This window comes from Rhinoraja longicauda, chromosome 21 (assembly GCF_053455715.1).
Source record: "Rhinoraja longicauda isolate Sanriku21f chromosome 21, sRhiLon1.1, whole genome shotgun sequence".
Taxonomy (NCBI): Eukaryota; Metazoa; Chordata; class Chondrichthyes; order Rajiformes; family Arhynchobatidae; genus Rhinoraja; species Rhinoraja longicauda.
Window position 1 is genome coordinate 37,364,354 of NC_135973.1, and position 18,380 is coordinate 37,382,733.

At 49.7% G+C, this 18,380-nt stretch overlaps 1 protein-coding gene across 1 annotated transcript in view; it reads left to right on the forward strand.

Moving 5' to 3' along the window:
- Positions 1-4,290: 4,290 nt before the first annotated feature.
- Positions 4,291-18,380, forward strand: part of xylt1 (xylosyltransferase I) — a 294,644-nt gene continuing 280,554 nt past the window's right edge. The window contains exon 1 of the mRNA XM_078418358.1: positions 4,291-4,607. Coding sequence (XP_078274484.1) covers positions 4,329-4,607 — 279 coding nt within the window. The 5' untranslated portion in view covers positions 4,291-4,328. The remainder of the gene's footprint in view (positions 4,608-18,380) is intronic.

An 18,380-nucleotide genomic window follows, 5' to 3' on the forward strand; every position in this document is an offset into this window, starting at 1 on the left:
AAGCCCGGAAAGGTTAGTTAGGTGTGGTTGTTAGTGCTGTTTTAGGAGGCAATTTCCAACCAACTTCTATTGAGCGGGTTGGGCGAAAAGTGACACATTTTGCAGCTGCCATTTAGTGGATTGAACGGAATATTTTGCGGATTTGTCGAGGGTCCAGCCATCTCAGGCCTCAGAAGTAAAATCACGACCGTTTTATTTTCTACGTGCTTTAAAAAAAATTATGCGCTTTCAATTGAAGTCAATTGTAAATCCGGACCTGTGAGAAATGTAATCTCTAGACATATCGTTCAAAGTGAGCACCCCATTAGACACATACCATTAGCAGCGACGATCGAAGACTTGAATTTATATTGAGTGTTTCACAATGTCAGGACTGTTAAAGGTCCTTTACTGTCAACGGAATACCAGGCTGGTTACAAACAAAACAGTTGCTTCTCGATACATACATACCTTCCAAACTGAATTCCAAATCATTGGATATTGCTCCCGGGTCTGCATTCGTTGTTAAAAATCTAGCGGTGTACCATATTTGTCACCTGTTTGCTACATAGTGTGTCAGTACAACAGGATAAAATTAGGATTAGTTTAGAGATACAGCACGGAAACAGGCCCTTCGGCACATCGAGTCCACACCGACCAGCGACCCCCTCACACTTACACTATCCTGCACACAGGACAATTTAACAAAGCCAATTAACCTGCAAACGTCTTTGGATTGTGGGAGGAAACCGGAGCACCCGGAGAAAACCCTTGCGGTCACAGGGAGAACGTACAAACTCGGTACAGACAGCATCTGTCGTCAGGGCCGAACCCGGGTCTCTGGCACAGCAACTCTACCGCCGCGCCACCGCGCCCTCAATCGTGACCCATAGTCTGAAGAAAAAGGGATCACGAATGAAGAATCGGTTGGATATTCTGCGCAGCGCCTTTCCTGCGTGTTTTAGAGGAGTTTGTTGCGCCAAAGTTGGTCTTTACTGAGCTGCAGCTGTTGTTGAAGAACACAAATGTGTTCTGTAAAGCTTTGTGCGAGGGGTGGTGCAGCCGTGGGAGCGGGAAGAGTTCAACGCTGGTGGCAGTGATGGTGTGGCGCTGGTGGCAGTGATGGTGTGGCGCTGGTGGCAGTGATGGTGCTGTGTGTGGCGCTGTGGCAGTGATGGTGTGGCGCTTGTGGCAGTGATGGTGTGGTGCTGGTGGCAGTGATGGTGCTGTGTGTGGTGCTGTGGCAGTGATGGTGTGGCGCTGGTGGCAGTGATGGTGTGGTGCTGGTGGCAGTGATGGTGCTGTGTGTGGTGCTGTGGCAGTGATGGTGTGGCGCTTGTGGCAGTGATGGTGTGGTGCTGGTGGCAGTGATGGTGTGGCGCTGGTGGCAGTGATGGTGTGGTGCTGGTGGCAGTGATGCTGCTGTGTAGTGGCGCTGGTGACAGTGATGGTGCGGCGCTGGTGACAGTGATGGTGCGGCGCTGGTGGCAGTGATGGTGTGGCGCTTGTGGCAGTGATGGTGTGGTGCTGGTGGCAGTGATGGTGCTGTGTGTGGTGCTGTGGCAGTGATGGTGTGGCGCTTGTGGCAGTGATGGTGTGGTGCTGGTGGCAGTGATGGTGCTGTGTGTGGTGCTGTGGCAGTGATGGTGTGGCGCTTGTGGCAGTGATGGTGCGGCGCTTGTGGCAGTGATGGTGTGGTGCTGGTAGCAGTGATGCTGCTGTGTAGTGGCGCTGGTGACGGTGATGGTGCGGCGCTGGTGACAGTGATGGTGCGGCGCTGGTGGCAGTGATGGTGTGGCGCTTGTGGCAGTGATGGTGCGGCGCTGGTGGCAGTGATGCTGCTGTGTGTGGCGCTGGTGACAGTGATGGTGTGGCGCTTGTGGCAGTAATGGTGCTGTGTGTGGCGCTGGTGACAGTGATGGTGTGGCGCTTGTGGCAGTAATGGTGCTGTGTGTGGCGCTGTGGTAGTGATGGTGTGGCGCTGGTGGCAGTGATGGTGTGGCGCTGGTGGCAGTGATGGTGTGGCGCTGGTGGCAGTGATGGTGCTGTGTGTGGCGCTGTGGTAGTGATGGTGTGGCGCTGGTGGCAGTGATGGTGTGGCGCTGGTGGCAGTGATGGTGCTGTGTGTGGCGCTGTGGTAGTGATGGTGTGGCGCTGGTGGCAGTGATGGTGCTGTGTGTGGCGCTGTGGCAGTGATGGTGTGGCGCTGGTGGCAGTGATGGTGTGGCGCTGGTGGCAGTGATGGTGTGGCGCTGGTGGCAGTGATGGTGCTGTGTGTGGCGCTGTGGTAGTGATGGTGTGGCGCTGGTGGCAGTGATGGTGCTGTGTGTGGCGCTGGTGGCAGTGATGGTGCTGTGTGTGGCGCTGGTGGCAGTGATGGTGCTGTGTGTGGCGCTGTGGCAGTGATGGTGTGGCGCTTGTGGCAGTGATGGTGCTGTGTGTGGCGCTGTGGCAGTGATGGTGTGGCGCTTGTGGCAGTGATGGTGCTGTGTGTGGCGCTGTGGCAGTGATGGTGTGGCGCTTGTGGCAGTGATGGTGCTGTGTGTGGCGCTGTGGCAGTGATGGTGTGGCGCTGGTGGCAGTAATGGTGCTGTGTGTGGCGCTGTGGCAGTGAGAGAGGAACTCGACGCACGAGTTGCAGCTTGTCTCGTCTGGATGTTTACATTGATCCCCGGAAGGCATTCCCTTCATCCAGCGACTCACACACCGCCCTCCGCACACCTGCCCGGCGCTGCCGGTGAACGGCAAGCGACAATATTCACACTCACTCTCTAACACACTAACACACGCACACACCCTCACTAACTCACACATACACACGCACACGCTCACCTTCACTAACACACACACAATCTCACTAACTCACACACTCACCCACACACTCACTAACTCACACACATCATCTTACTAATTCATACACACACACACTCACCCTCACTAACTCACTCATTCATCCTCACGAATGCACACTCACACTAACACACACATTCACTAACTGGTACTCACACACTCACCCTCACGACCTCCCCCCCACACACACACACTAACTCACCCTCACTAACTCACACTCATTCACTCACACACACTTTTACTAACACGCACACTCACTCTCACACACACTCCCTCACTAATTCACACACACTTACACAACACACTTACTCATACGCACACTTACACTCGCTCACACCCACTTACACGGCCACACTTACATTGCCACACTTCCACTGCCACACTTACACTTCCATTGCCACACTTACACTGACACTGCCACACTTACACTGACACACTGCCCCACTGAGTAGCATCAGTGCGGGTGCGGACGCTGCGTTGGGGCTCGCGGGCAGCGGGCAGTGGGGAGCGGGCGGGCGATGCTTGCTGCCCTGTGATTGGCCCGCAGCCCGCGGGGTGGGCGGGGAGATGTTGATTGGCTGAGCGGCCGGGATCTCGATTGGTCCCGCGGGAAACCTGGCGGCCGGTTGGCTGCGGCGATGGGCGGCCGATGATTGGCCGGGGCGGGGCGAGGGAGGCGGCCGCTGATTGGCCGGAGCTGCGCGGGGCGGAGCGAAGACGGGGCTGGGGGCGGGGCGAGGATGAGGGCGGTGATTGGCGGCGGCGGCGCGGGGGAGAGGGAGAGGGCGGTGATTAGCCGGGCCGGGGCTGTGGGCGGGGCGGGGCGGGGCTGTGGTGCCCGAGCTGTGAGTGTGCGAGTGTATGAGCGCGTATGTGCGCGTGTGTAGCGGGGGCTCCGCCGGCACAGTGAGGATGGCAGCGGCGGCGCGGGGCGGGGCGGTGATTGGCCGGGCCGGGGTTGTAGGCGGGGCTGTGGGCGGTGATTGGCCGGGCCGGGGCGGGGCGGGGCTGAGGGCGGGGCTGTGGGCGGTGATTGGCCGGGCCGGGGCGGGGCGGGGCTGAGGGCGGGGCTGTGGGCGGTGATTGGCCGGGGCGGGGCTGGGCTGGGCTGAGGGCGGGGCTGTGGGCTGTGGGCGGGGCTGTGTTGCCCGGGCTGTGTGTGTGTGAGTGTGTGTGTGTGTAGCGCGTCTCTCAGTGTGTGTAGCGGGGGCTCCGCCGGCACAGCGGCTGCACAGTGAGGATGGCAGCGGCGGCGCGGGGCGGTGATTGGCCGGGCCGGGGTTGTAGGCGGGGCTGTGGGCGGTGATTGGCCGGGCCGGGGCGGGGCTGGGCTGAGGGCGGGGCTGTGAGCGGTGATTGGCCGGGGCGGGGCTGGGCGGGGCTGTGGGCTGTGGGCGGGGCTGTGTTGCCCGGGCTGTGTGTGTGTGAGTGTGTGTGTGTAGCGCGTCTCTCAGTGTGTGTAGCGGGGGCTCCGCCGGCACAGCGGCTGCACAGTGAGGATGGCGGCGGTAGCGGCGGTAGCGGCAGCGTGTGGGCGCAGGTTGGCTCGGCGCTCCCGCTCGGCGCTGATCGCGGCGCTCACTGTGCTGTTCGTGCAGACGCTGCTCGTGTGGAACTTCAGCAGCCTGGACGGCGAGGAGCGGGGCGGCGAGGAGCGGGGCGGCGGGCAGCACCAGCACCACCAGCACCACCAGCACCACCAGCACCAGCAACAGAGGCACAGCCGACACGTCCGGGAGGCGCCCAACAAGGGGCTGCCCTTCGCCGGCCAAGCACTGGTATGTCAGACCCGGGAATGAATGAGCCTCTGCCCCCCGCTCCCCTCCCCTCCCCTCCCCTCCCCTCGCACCGGGCATTCAACACTGGCAGATGCAACGCCGCCAGCTCCTGATGCTCCGGCCATCCACCCGAGGCTTCAATGCTCCCCTTGTCCATGCTCCACTCTCCCCCCACCTGCCCTCCCTCGCCTTCCCCTGGAGCAACAAAGCCACTTCAAGCCGCCGCTCGCAGCCGACGGTGCACGAAATAATGCGGCTGTGATCAACACACTCGCCCCCCACTCCTGACCATCGTTGTCAAGCCGCTGCTCCCCCCCCCCAATCTCCTCTCCCCCCCCCCCCCCCCCCCCACCCCCCCCCCCCCCCACCACCACCACCACCACATCCAGCCCAGCGAAAGCAACGCTGACCAGTTCCATTCATTGAGATTCAAAGAGGGTATCAGGGATTTTTTTTGTTGCAGTCACGTCTCACGATTTAATGTTTGCCATGTTGATTTACGATGTTGCCGTGTGTTTTACTGACACGGGCGACCCAGGATGTAACGTCGCGATTTAACAAAAAAAAACACCTCGATTGTGGATGTTTTGTTGAGCATCTTGAACGGCCTTGTGTGTTTCAGTAGCGGTTTCTAATGTGCCTGTTCGCATTTACTGTCTCATGCGATCATAAGAGCAGCAATTGTAGAAAGCACTAGCGTCTGGTTATCAATAGAGCAGCCAACTGGAAAGATTGGGAATCGGAGTTACAGAGCAGTGTGTTATTTGTATTTGTGTTTTACGTACATTTCACTATTTATGGTAGAATCGCTGTAGTTGAACCAGAAAGCAACCGTTAGCTGAAGCAGTTTGACGTCCAATTCCAGCCCGGGTTCTATCCGGCCCCAAGACCTTTTGATTTCCAGAAATTGACTTTTCCAAAAAGTTCCAGTGAGTAATGGACCTGTTTGTTCCGGGATAGCAAGACAAGTACTTTGTTGTTTGCCCCGGAGAGCACCGCTGTTGGGACAGGGATGCTGTAGGTCTGGTGTTAGGTAGAACCTGCCCACTTCTCCTGCATTTTATCCCCAGCCTGAATGGGAATCCTGCCCGCCTGTGGAATTCCTAGTTCGGCGCAGCGTGGAGCAGCTACTGTGAGAATCTGCAAGGGATTAACAGCTCGTCTGAGATAGATTGAATGCCAGAACCGGGTTCAACACGACGCTTTATCCTCTACATTCATGTGTTCTCTATCTCTCTACATCGCCGTCTATATATCTCGCGTCCCTCTCCCCTGACTCTCAGTCTGAAGAAGGGTCTCGACCCGAAATGTCAATTATTCCTTGGGAGAGGAGTGTGTGTGTGGGTGGGGGTGGGGGGGGGGGGGGGGGGGGAGAGAGTGAGGGGGGGGGGGGGGTAACAGTATGGAGAAGCCACGGAAGTCCGTATTTTTGATGAGAGCGGAGGTGATCTGATTCGGTGAATTAGTGATATTGTCGGAGCGCTTACAAGGTAGAGACAGGGCTACTCTATCCCTGGGTACAGTGACAGGCTTGGCTTCTCCGGAAGGCTGTGAGGATTGTCACACTGCCGTTTGCTCTGCACTGTCACTACGGCGCACATTGCCGCCGATGCCGCGGTACCGCCGACTGGAAACAGACGAGGGCTCCTCACAATGTGTGAAGACGTTTCCCTGCGTTCAATCGGCCAGAACAGAATAGTTGGGTGCAGAAGCGGCACAAAGGACCGCGGATACTAGAATCCAGAGCAAAAACACAAAACGCTGGAGCAACCCAGCGGGTCAGGCAGCCTCAGTGGAGGGAATGGTCAGTCGAAGTTTCTGGTCGGGTTGTTGTGTACACTGGAATTTAGAAGGATGAGAGGAGATCTTATCGAAACGTATAAGATTATTAAGGGGTTGGACACGTTAGAGGCAGGAAACATGTCCCCAATGTTGGGGGAGTCCAGAACAAGGGGCCACAGTTTAAGAATAAGGGGTAGGCCATTTAGAACTGAGATGAGGAAAAACTTTTTCAGTCAGAGAGTTGTGAATCTGTGGAATTCTCTGCCTCAGAAGGCAGTGGAGGCCAATTCTCTGAATGCATTCAACAGAGAGCTGGATAGAGCTCTTAAGGATAGCGGAGTCAGGGGGTATGGGGAGAGGGCAGGAACGGGGTACTGATTGTGGATGATCAACCATGATCACATTGAATGGTGGTGCTGGCTCGAAGGGCCGAATGGCCCACTCCTGCACCTATTGTCTGTTGTTTGAGGATGATTAGGCTTGTGTCAAATACGGCAGATAGAAAGATTCGAGCAGCGTAGGAAGGAACTGCCGATGCTGGTTTACACCAAAGATTTAAGGTGAGAGGAAAATGATTTAACAGAAATCTAAGGGGCAATTGATTGTAGAGCGTGGCGGGTCTACAGAGTGAGCTGACAGGGGAAGTAATTCAGGCAAAATAAACGGAAGAATAAGCTGATTCCTCGAGATGCTGTTCAATAAAATTCAGAAAATCCTGAATGTGAACTCCGTGTGGGAGGGAACGGCAGATGCAGGTTTAAACCGAAGGCAGACACAAAATGCTGGAGTAATTCAGCGGGTCAGGCAGCGTCTCTGGAGAGAAGGGATGGGTGATGTTTCGGGTCGAGACCCTTCTTCAGCAGCAGGGTCTGTCTGTAATGTGGCAGAGAGTGAGCGGGGCAGAGCGCACAGTGTGGAGCCGCGGGTTTCTAGTGTAGACGCCGGCATCTTCACCCCTGATGTATTCACAAAATGCTGGAGTAACTCAGCGGGACAGGCAGCATCTCTGGAGAGGAGGAATGGGTGACGTTTCGGGTGGAGACCACGCATTCTCCAGCCTCGCCAGGGAAGGGAGAGAGAGAGAGAGAGAGAGAGTGGGCTCCACACGTCTCAATACCTGTCGGGTTCCGTGACACCGGGAGAGATCCAGCCCGCGTGGATAGGCTGCAACATCAGTGAGGACGTGGGGAACGTGGACAGAAATGGTCCTGGCACTAAACCCAATAGCATGGAGAATGAGTAGGAAGGGACTGCAGATATACACAACATTGCTGGAGTAACTCAGCAGGACAGGCAGCATCTCCGGAGAGAAGGAATGGGTGACGTTTCGCGTCGAGACCCTTCTTCTGCTGGTTGAAACCGAAGGTAGACACAAAACGCTGGAGTAACTCAGTGGGACAAGGCGACATCTCTGGAAAAGTGTCTGAAGGGTCTCGACCCGAAACGTCGCCATTCCTTTTCTCCAGAGATGCTGCCTGACCCGCTGAGTTACTTCGGCTTTTTGTGCCTCGCGTGGAGAACGAGGCCAGCCCTGGAAATAAATACGAGGAATGTCTGCGGTTGGACTGGGATGGAGACAGGGTTGGGGTTTCGGAGAGGGAGTTCCTGGACTTTAGCCAAGGGCGGTAAAACAGTGAGATGTACAAAACCCTGGGGCTGTGAAAGTCGCGTGGAAACAGTGAACCAGAAATCAATGAAACCACGTCGTTGCAATGGGGCAGATGAAGGTGGCTGAGGCTTTGATGTGCAGGAAGAATGAGATGGGAATGTGTAGATGTTGCCGAGTAGGTAAAGACTACCTACACACGCAGTGTTGACATATCTGAGGCTGATTATGCCTGGCCCGTTGAAATGATCTCAAATGAAGATAGACACAAAATGCTGGAGTAACACTTTTGGACAGACAGCATCTCCGGAGAGAAGGAATGGGCGATGTTTCGTTAGACTCTTTTTGGTAGAAGGAAATTGGCTGGTTCTGCAATGGAGGAAGAAACAGCGGGCTTTACGTCTTCCTGATGGGGGGGATTGTGTTCAATGGAGATGGCGTGGGCCTTTGCTGTATGGATGTGTGGTGGTGGGCAGGTGGACAAGTACTCAGCGATAGAAACAGCACAATATCATTGTGGGTTGGTGTCAGAGAGGCAGGCAGCCATTTACCGCCAAGAGAAGCTTTAAGGATATCTAGAGCTTTTATAAGCCACACTCAGCTGGTTGAATCATCCAGGCATACATTTTGTTGGTGCGACAGATGCAAAGAAGCATTTATTGTGGAATTGACAGCGAGCACTGAAACAATTGCCCTGTATGATGCAAATACCAAGTAAAAGTAGCCAGTGATTTTAAAGTTCTTGCAATTTGTAGAGCAAAAAATGGTTTCTAATCGTAACAAAATGCACTCAAGGCGTGTATACAATGCAGCATGATTGTACAAATATGTTTTAATAACTAACCGTTTTGCTGGAATTATATTTATTGGGGTTATTTCACTGGGTGTAGTTTTACTGCTCCGTTTTGTACAGAAGTGTACATCCTGAAGCATTTGTTGTATAAGTTATAGGAATGTACGTTAATGGGTACATTGACTGCTGGAATGGTCCGGACAAGATCAGCTCCCGGGATAATTGTGACGTTACGGTTTGTTGTCGAATATTAATTGCTAAGAATAAACAGCCAAACCTAGAAAGAAAGAATCGACCTTTTAATATTCTATGGCCTATTGGGCTTGAAATATTCCTTACGCATTGTGGGGCCAAGGGAAAATAAACTCTGAAGGCAAACCTTTAGGTAAAGTTGGAGGAGTAAACGCAGTAAACAACAGCGGGGGTTACTGTGATGTTGCTGAGGAGCATAGACGTGCATAGTAATTGACTGGATCTCTCTCCCTCTCTTTCTCTCTCGCTCTCCTTCATTACCATACAATAACTCAACATCTAGCCCCATTGAGGACTTTTCTGGGATTTTTTAATTGCTTAATATCTGAATTGTCAAGGAAAGGTCAGTGTCCTGAAGAACAATTTAACTCAGTACATCACTGTTATTTAATTTCAGAAAATGAAAGGAGTGAAGAAAAGTTAAAAAATTTATATATAATGCACATTTTTAAACCTCACAGAATTAGTGTGGCATAAAGAGCACACTATTTGCAGTGTGTTTCAGTAGGTTTATAGCAATTGTTTAATTCCTGAGAAGCATTTTTCATGGAATAGTAAAACACCAGAAAATTAATTTTAGTTTTCTGATAGCTCATTGGCAAAATATATTGGTATCATACGACAGTGAAAAAATATTGTAGGCAGTAGGCAGTATAACTCACCGACCAGTATGTTGAACCAATTTCAATTCTCTTACTGAACCACTTGTGTTTTTGTTATTGATAACATTGAAATAATTGGCTCCGTCATATTGAGAATTGTAAGCATGTAACCTCTGAAAGAACCTGACAATTGTGTAACTATAATAACTATTGAACAATAAGTAACGTCACCAACTGGCCTGTTAATCTTAAGCAAGCAGACTATTATGGAGGTAGTTATTAAACAAATTTGAAATCTGATTTTGAAGGAACCTTTTGTAGAAACGTATTCTTGCGGCCTCCTTGTACATATTCTTGCGGCAAGCACGTTTTCTCCAAATGAGGTTATTAATTTATCAGTGAAAGTAACGGCAAAATAAATCAAATTGTTCACAACATGACTTGGATTGTTTTCCCTAGAATGCCAGAGGTTACAGAACTATATAAAATTATGAGAGGCATGGATCGGGTAGAATCAAATACCAGAGGGCATAGATTTAAGGTGAGAGGGGCGGAGTTGAAGGATGTGTGGGACAAGTCTTTACACAGTGCCTGGAATGGGCTGCCAGAGGTGGTGGTCGAGGCAGATACTTTAGTGGTTTTAAAAGACTTTTGGATAGGCAAATGGATATGTGAAGGTGGATAAGGGGTGGCCTTGCCTTTAAAAGGACACAGTGCTGGAGTAACTCAGTGGGTCAGGCAGCATCTCTGAAGAACAGCTATAGATGACATTTTCAGGTCGGGACCCATCATCAGACTGATTGTATGGGGGGGGAGGAGGAGGAAGGGGGGCAGGACAGAACATGGCAGCTATAGGAGGACACAGGCCATTGGATTTTTGAAAGGCAGATGGTTGGAAAAAAAGCTGGAGATTAAAACAGGTGTGAGGCAGCCAGATTGCGAATTGCAAAGGCAGAGGAAGGAATGGAGGGGAGGGGTGGAGGGGAGAGAAGGAAATGGGTGCAAGTCCAGGTTCTGGAGTGAGGTGGGGTGGGGAGAGAAGGGGGAGGGTTTTTTATGTTACCTAAATTTGGAGAATTCAACCTAATCCACCTTAGTTGGGTTGTAAGCTACCCAAGCGGAATATGAGGTGTTGTTTGCACGTGGCCTCACTCTTGTTTAACACAGACATCGTGGGCCGAAGGGCCTGTTCTTGTACTGTACCTTGAGAAGATCTGATGTAAATTCACAGCCTTTTCTCCTGCTCATTCTTGTTAAATGGCGGTAACTATAGTGCTAGTATAGCAGAGGAATATTTTGATTGGTTGATTGATAGGTACAGCATGGAAACAGGCCCTTCGGCCTTCTGTATTCATGCCGACCATTGATCACCTGTTCACACTAGTTCCATGTTGTCCCACTTTTTCATCCACACCCTGCACATTAGGAGCAATTTACAGCAGTCAATTAACCTACAAACCTGAGAGAGACACAAAATGCTGGTGTTACTCAAAAGAAGGAATGGGTAACGTTTCGGGCCGAGACAATAATAAACCTAAACGTATCAGGTGCAGGGTCACGGAGGATGGATTTGGAGTGATGTGTCATGCTCACTCTTCAGATGAAGGGTCTCGACCCGAAACGTCACCCATTCCTTCCCTCCAGAGATGCTGCCTGTTCTGCTGAGTTACTCCAGCATTTTGTGTCTATCTTCGGTTTAAACCAGCACTTGCAGTTCCTTCCTACACCTACAAACCTGCATTTCTTTATGATGTGGGAGGAAACCAGAGCCCCTGGAGGAAACCCATGTGGTCACAGCGAGAACATGCAACTCCACACAGACCACCCGAGGTTGGGATCGAAACTTGGGACTCTGGCACTGCACGGCAGCAACTCTACACGCTGTGCCAGTGTGATTTAATGTTTGAGCTTTGATTTAAATTTTGCAAGTTAATGAGTGATTCTGTACTTGCCTTGTATATGTAAAATGTACCTGTGATTAGACTGATTCCATGAGAACTGCTTCATGACGAGATTGGTGCCACCTCGTAGTTGCACAGCCCATCTGAGCAACCTTGCATCGGTTGCCACCATATTCTGATGTGTGTATGAATGTCGAGAGGCGCTCTAGCTGTGTGGCAATTAGTATTCATGCTTAAATCTGCAAAAATCAATTATGAATTGCTTCTAATCTGACCACAACTGCTGTGGAATTGATGGTATTTCTCACAGCGCAAGTGATCCAGCACACAGCTGCTGCTGTACAGCCATTGCCACACAGCTGGTGACTGTACTCATCTAATATGCCTGCGATCCCATTGCTGACGCATTGTGTGAGAGAATCATTGGCCGTGGGAACTCAGGTACATAGAGTGATACAGCATGGAACTTGTCCCATCTACACTAGTCTCACCTGTCTGCATTTGCCCTTATCCGTCTGAACCTGTCCTATCCATGTATCAATCTAAATGTTTCTTCAATATTGCATTAATATTGCAATAGTCCCTGCCTCAACTATCTCCTCCGGCAGCTTGTTCCATACACCTGCCAGCCTTTGTGTGAAAAAGTTATCTTTCAGGTTCCTATTAAATCTTTCCCCCCTCACCTTAATCCTATGTCCTCTGGTTCTCGATTCCCCATCTACATAGAAACATAGAAAATAGGTTCAGGAGTAGGCCATTCGGCCCTTTGAGCCTGCACTGCCATCCAATATGATCATGGCTGATCATCCAACTCAGTATCCCGTACCTGCCTTCTCTCCATACCCCCTGATCCCTTTAGCCACAAGGGCCACATCTAACTCCCTCTTAAATATAGCCGATGAACTGGCCTCAACTACCTTCTGTGGCAGAGAATTCCACAGATTCACCACTCTCTGTGAAAAAAAACGTTCTCATCTCGTTCCTAAAAGACTTTCCCCTTATCCTTAAACTGTGACCCCTTGTTCTGGACTTCCCCAACATCGGGAACAATCTTCCTGCATCTAGCCTGTCCAACCCCTTAAGAATTTTGTAAGTTTCTATAAGATCCCCCCTCAATCTACGGGCAAGAGATTGAGCGTCTTCCTGATCTATTCCTCTCATGGTTTTATACACCCCTATAAGATCAAACCCTATCCTCCTGCGCTCTGAGGAATGGTGTCCCAGCCTGTTCAACCTCTCCCGATAGCTCAGGCCCTCGAGTCCTGACAACATCATCATACATATTTTGCAGCTCTCTGCCAACTTTCCGATAAATTGAGGTGGGCTAGTTTGGGAGTAATGGACTATGGTTGGATGAGACTTCCCACACCTTTGTTTTTCAAGGAGTCATGCTTCAACAGCAAAGTGAAAATTGGCATACTTTGTTTTGTTGTTTGTACGATGGATTTGTACATGGGATCAATCATCCATTGAAAACTCCTTGGACAAATAAAAATGTTTATTAACAATAATGCCCACACAATCCTGATGTTCTTACCTGTGCCCCTTTGTACAATTTCCTCCTGGCTGGCATTATCATGTTTACTCCAATGTCACCCAAATCATCCCATTGCTAACATTGGAGAAAATCTGATATAATGTGATAATATTTTCTGGTCATGATGATTATCATATGAAATCACTTGCACACGTGCGCACACTCACTCACACACCTTACTTGGAAAGATGCTTCCATTCCTTCGTCACCCGAAAAGACCTTGAAAAGCATTGACCCAAATCTCAAGGTCAGAGATAACCATAAACGATGAAGAAAATAGCTCACCAGCAACTTCTGAAGGGCAACTAGAGCTGGGCCATTAAATGCCAGGTCGATGTATGTAGTTGGTTTCTCCTCAGAACTGAAGTATTCAATCATAGGCAGCATCCCGGTGATCTCCTCTGCACCCTCTCTAATGCTATAACATGCAGCCTGACTGGCATAGAACATTTCAGCTGTGACCTGACCAATGTTGCATAAAGATGTGTCAAGACTCCCCTGTTCTTGGATTCTATGCCCCGGATGACGAAGGCCAGGATCTTGTGTCCCTTTCTTTACCACCACACCCTAAAGGGATCTTTGAACCTCAACACATAGGTCTCGTTATCCCACAATATTCTTGGACATCCCAAAACTCACCACCTCACACGCCAGGTTTAAATTCCATCAGCCATTGCCCTCTCCAGCTAACCTGACAATCCTATACTGCAGCCTAATGACCCACCTCTTGACATACAATACTCCCACCACTTGTGTCACCTGTAAACTAATCACATTTCCAGCATCCTCACAAACTTCTACAGATGCACCATCGAGAGCCTGCTGACGGGCTGCATTACAGTCTGGTACGGGAACTGTTCTGCCCACAGCCACAAATCACTACAGAGAGTGGTGAAGACAATACAGCACATCACTGGCAACTGTCTCCCGGCCATTCAGGACATTTTCTACCGGCTGTGCCTGCAGAAGGCACGCAGCATCATCAAGGACCACAGCCACCCAGCACGCAGGCTGTTCTCCTTGTTACCGTCAGGCAGACGATACAGGAGTATGGCTGCGCGTACCACCAGACTTAAGAACAGTTTCTACCATCAGGCCATCAGGCTTCTGAACTCATAAACACATTTCACATCATATATGTTGATTATTTTAATATTGTCTTTTTACCTTACTAATGTCATTTTTATCTTATTTATCCTTGGAATATTACTGCTGAGGTGACCTGTTGTCTTGTCAAATACATTTCATTGTATCGTTGACCCTGTGCCAACCTACATATGACAAATAAAATTAAATTAAATTAACTCTCATTTAAGTCAACATTGAAGATATTTTAACATCATTTATTTACCTTCACTTTTGAGCTATAGTTCTGTTTATTTAAATAATTCATGTTCGCAACAAATATATTGTATCAAATCATCTGTCATTAAGATGGATAAATATCTCAATAAAATCTAAACTGAGCTCCATTTCCTCCACAGCACGACTCCAAACCTCCATTAGCTTTCTCCCTGCCTGTCACTCGCCTTCACTGACCCCTCTCCACTGAGAGAAGGACTTTCTGAGTAAGAAGGAACTGATCAGAGAGAGTCTGAGGAAGGGTCTCGACCCAGAACGTAATCTGTTCCTTTTCTCCAGAGTCGCTGCCTGTCCCACGGAGTTACTCCAGCATTTTGTGTCTACCTTTGAAGGACTTTCTGAATTTTGCTGAACAGAATTGCCAACATCTAGTGCAATCAGCTTAGTCTTCCATTTATTTTCCTTTACTTATCTTTCAATGCTGCCGAAACAATAATCGTTCGACTTGTGTTGATAAAGCCCTTGTGAGTTCTACAAAGTTCCCTGCAAAACCAAAACAACATGTTCTGCTGTTTCTTTTAATTTAAGCACAGACACAACCACAAATTGTTAGCCATGGAGGCATAAGGATGGAATATCTTTTATCCTGGTAAGTATTAGGAGGGAAATCTTCTTAACTTCTGTTCTAATCCATAGTAAGTCATATTAAACTGCAAAGCAGCTTTGACTCCAAAATGCACGAAGATGTATATTGTACAGATTTGAAATCTGTATCCTTAAAGCAGTTTAATTTTTGTTCAGAGATACAGCACGGAAACAGGCCCATCAGCCCCCTGAGTCTGTGCTGATCAGCGATCCACGTACATTGTCACTATTCAGCACACACTAGGGACAATTTATGATTTTACCGAAGCCAATCACGTCTTTGGAGTGTGGGAGGAAACTGGAGCCCCCCCCCCGGAGAAAACTCACACAAATCACGGGGGGGGGGGGTACAAACTCCATACAGACAGCACCTGTGGTCAAGATCGAACCACTGCACCACTGTGCTGTCCCTGATTGCAGCATTTAGTTATTTTCCCAACCCACATGAAATCTCTGCCCCTCTGTCCTAAATGAATGGACTCAAGTTGCTTCCACCATCTCTTCAGCCTAGTTCCGTGGAGCTCAAACCATTTGAGCTGCTGAATCCATTCACTGAGAATGAAGCCAGAGGCAGGCTTTAATAGTGCAGAACCTTATCAAAGGCCATGTTGGCGGCCATATAGACTACATGCCATATCTACTTCCCGCTAGCTTACAAACAATCAAATTCATGAGGCACCATCTCCCATGCACCAAAGATAGACTCAAAATGTTGGATTAGGCAGCAACTCTGGAGAGAAAGAATAGGTGATGTTTCTGGTTGAGACCCTTCTTCAGACTGAGAGTTTGGGGACATGTACCAAGCCATGCTGACTACCCCTAATCAACCCCAGTCTTTCCAAATGCATGCAGATCTTATTCCTCAGACTCCCCTCCAGTAAGTTTCTTACTACAGATGTTAGACGAGAGTTAGTGGGCGGCAAGGTGGCGTAGCGGTAGAGTTGCTGCCTTACAGCGAATACAGCGCCGGAGACAGGTTCGATCCTGACTACGGGCGCCGTCTGTACGGAGTTTGTACGTTCTCCCCGTGACCTGCGTGGGTTTTCTCCGAGATCTTCGGTTTCCTCCCACACTCCAAAGGCGCACAGGTTTGTAGGTTAATTGGCTGGGCAAATGTAAAAATTGTCCCTAGTGGGTGTAGGATAGTGTTAGTGTGCAGGGATCGCTGGGCGGCGCGGACCCGGTGGGCCGAAGGGCCTGTTTCTGCGCTGTATCTCTAAATCTAAAAATCTATAGGTCCCAGGTTTTTCTTTGTCTCCTTCATAAATAAACGCACAACATTAGTCACCCCTGGGTTTTCTGACACCTGACCCATGGCTCATGATGATGCAGATATCTCAGCCTGCAATGTGTTCTCTAGTTTCCCACAGTGTCCTTGGATAGTCCTCATCTGGCCCTGGAGATGTATGTACTTTCTGGTGTTTTTGGAACATGTAATCATGGATGGTGAGTTTGGAGTTGGATTGTACCAGTGTGCTTGTCCATGCACACTGTGGTCTAAGAGTCTTACTCATTCTCATCAATTATTGGAGACTGGAGTGCGTACAGATGTGAAAAGTGAGAGTTAGTATTCATGGGACGAGAGTAAGTGGGCATCTTGGTTGCCAGTGACGAGTTGGGCCAAAGGGCCTGCTTCAGTACTCTAACTCTATTACATTCAATGGGTAAAAGGAATGTGGATGAACTTGAGAAAATCAAATCACGATTTCCAGCTTGCTCTACTCAGCCCATTCAGCACCGTAACCCGTAATCACAGGTGTTCTGTCCTCTGATCTCTCTCGTCCTTCTGTTGTCGAGTCCTCTGTACAATCCCAGTACTTTCCCATTGTCAGTAACGGTGGCCAACAGTTCCTAGTTGTGAAGAAAGACACAAAAAGCTGGAGTAACTCAGCGGGTGGGACAGACAGCATCTCTGGAGAGAAGGAATGGGTGATGTTTCGGATCAAGACCCCATTCCTTCTCTCCAGAGATGCTGCCTGTCCCGCTGAGTTACTCCAGCATTGTGTGTCTATCTTCGGTTTAAACCAGCATCTGCAGTTCCTTCCTACATGTTTCCTAGTTGTGGTCGCGTGCCACTGGCTTCTTTGCCAAGCTGCCGTTCTGGCCAACATTGGCTGTGAAATGGAAGGCTGTAAAAATTAATCATTAGATCCTGCTGTGAAATTTGGCAGGAGCTCCAAGTCCCTGGGACTTCCGGCTTCTCCTTTTCCCAGCTCTCTCGCTTTCTGCATCGGCGAGGGTGTCAATTAGCAGTTTAGTTTAGACATACAGCCTGGAAACAGGCCCTTTGGCCCACTGAGTCCGCACCGCCCAGCGATCCCCGCACTCTAACACTATCCTACACACACTGGGGACAATTTTCCTTTTTTTTCCAAGACAATTATCCTACAAACCTGTATGTCTTTGGAGTGTGGGAGGAAACCGAATATCATGCGGTCACGGGGAGAACTTACAGCCAGCATCCATAGTCGAGGTGGAACCCAGATCTCTGGCGCTGTAAGGCAGCAACTCTACCGCTGCGCCACCATGCCACACTTCTGCAGGTTCTGCAGTAAAAAGCATCAAAACAGAATGTTATCTTTCCCATTCAGTGTGCCCATGCATGTTTCAGTCCAGGTCATTGGATTATCTTTTTATCTCTAATTAAAGCTATGAAAGTAAACACTTACTCTGGTTACCAAACAATGGTTGATAATTTTGATTTGCAGCGCTCGTTTTCATTCAATTTGTAATGTGTGCTTTCCTGTAAATTATGATTGGCATGGACTTGGCCACAAGGGCTTGTCCCTATGCTGCATTGTTCTATGTTCTGCATTCACGGCACATTATGCCCCTGATCCATTGCTTTCAACCACTGGCACCTGGTATGTACACCTCCTCTAACCTCGTCTACTGATTTAGGTGCTCCCATTTTGCCCTCCTTTACATCAGCGAGAGCAATCGCAGACTAGGTGACTGTTTAGTTGAACATGTGCTTGGCCCACCAAGTTCTGCTGGATCTCCCGTTTGCTAATCATTTTAACTCGCCTTCCCATTCCCATGCCAACAGCATCTTGTATTCTACTTGGTGAGGGAGTTTGTTTGTTCCTGAACTACAACCAAAACGGTACACGATAGCGTGACAATTTTAGGCCCACCTTACTCACCGTCGTCCTTTTGGTGCTAATGGAAGAAGTTTCATTGAAATCGGTGTTATATTTTTTAAGTTATTCACATTTTAAAGTTTAAATCTATCTCCTAGGGGGGAGGCCCCACCTTTCTCTCTCCTCCCCCCCTCTTTCCCCCCACTACAATTAGTCTGAAAAACAGTCCCGATCCCAAACGTCACCTATACGGTATACCTGTCCTCCGGA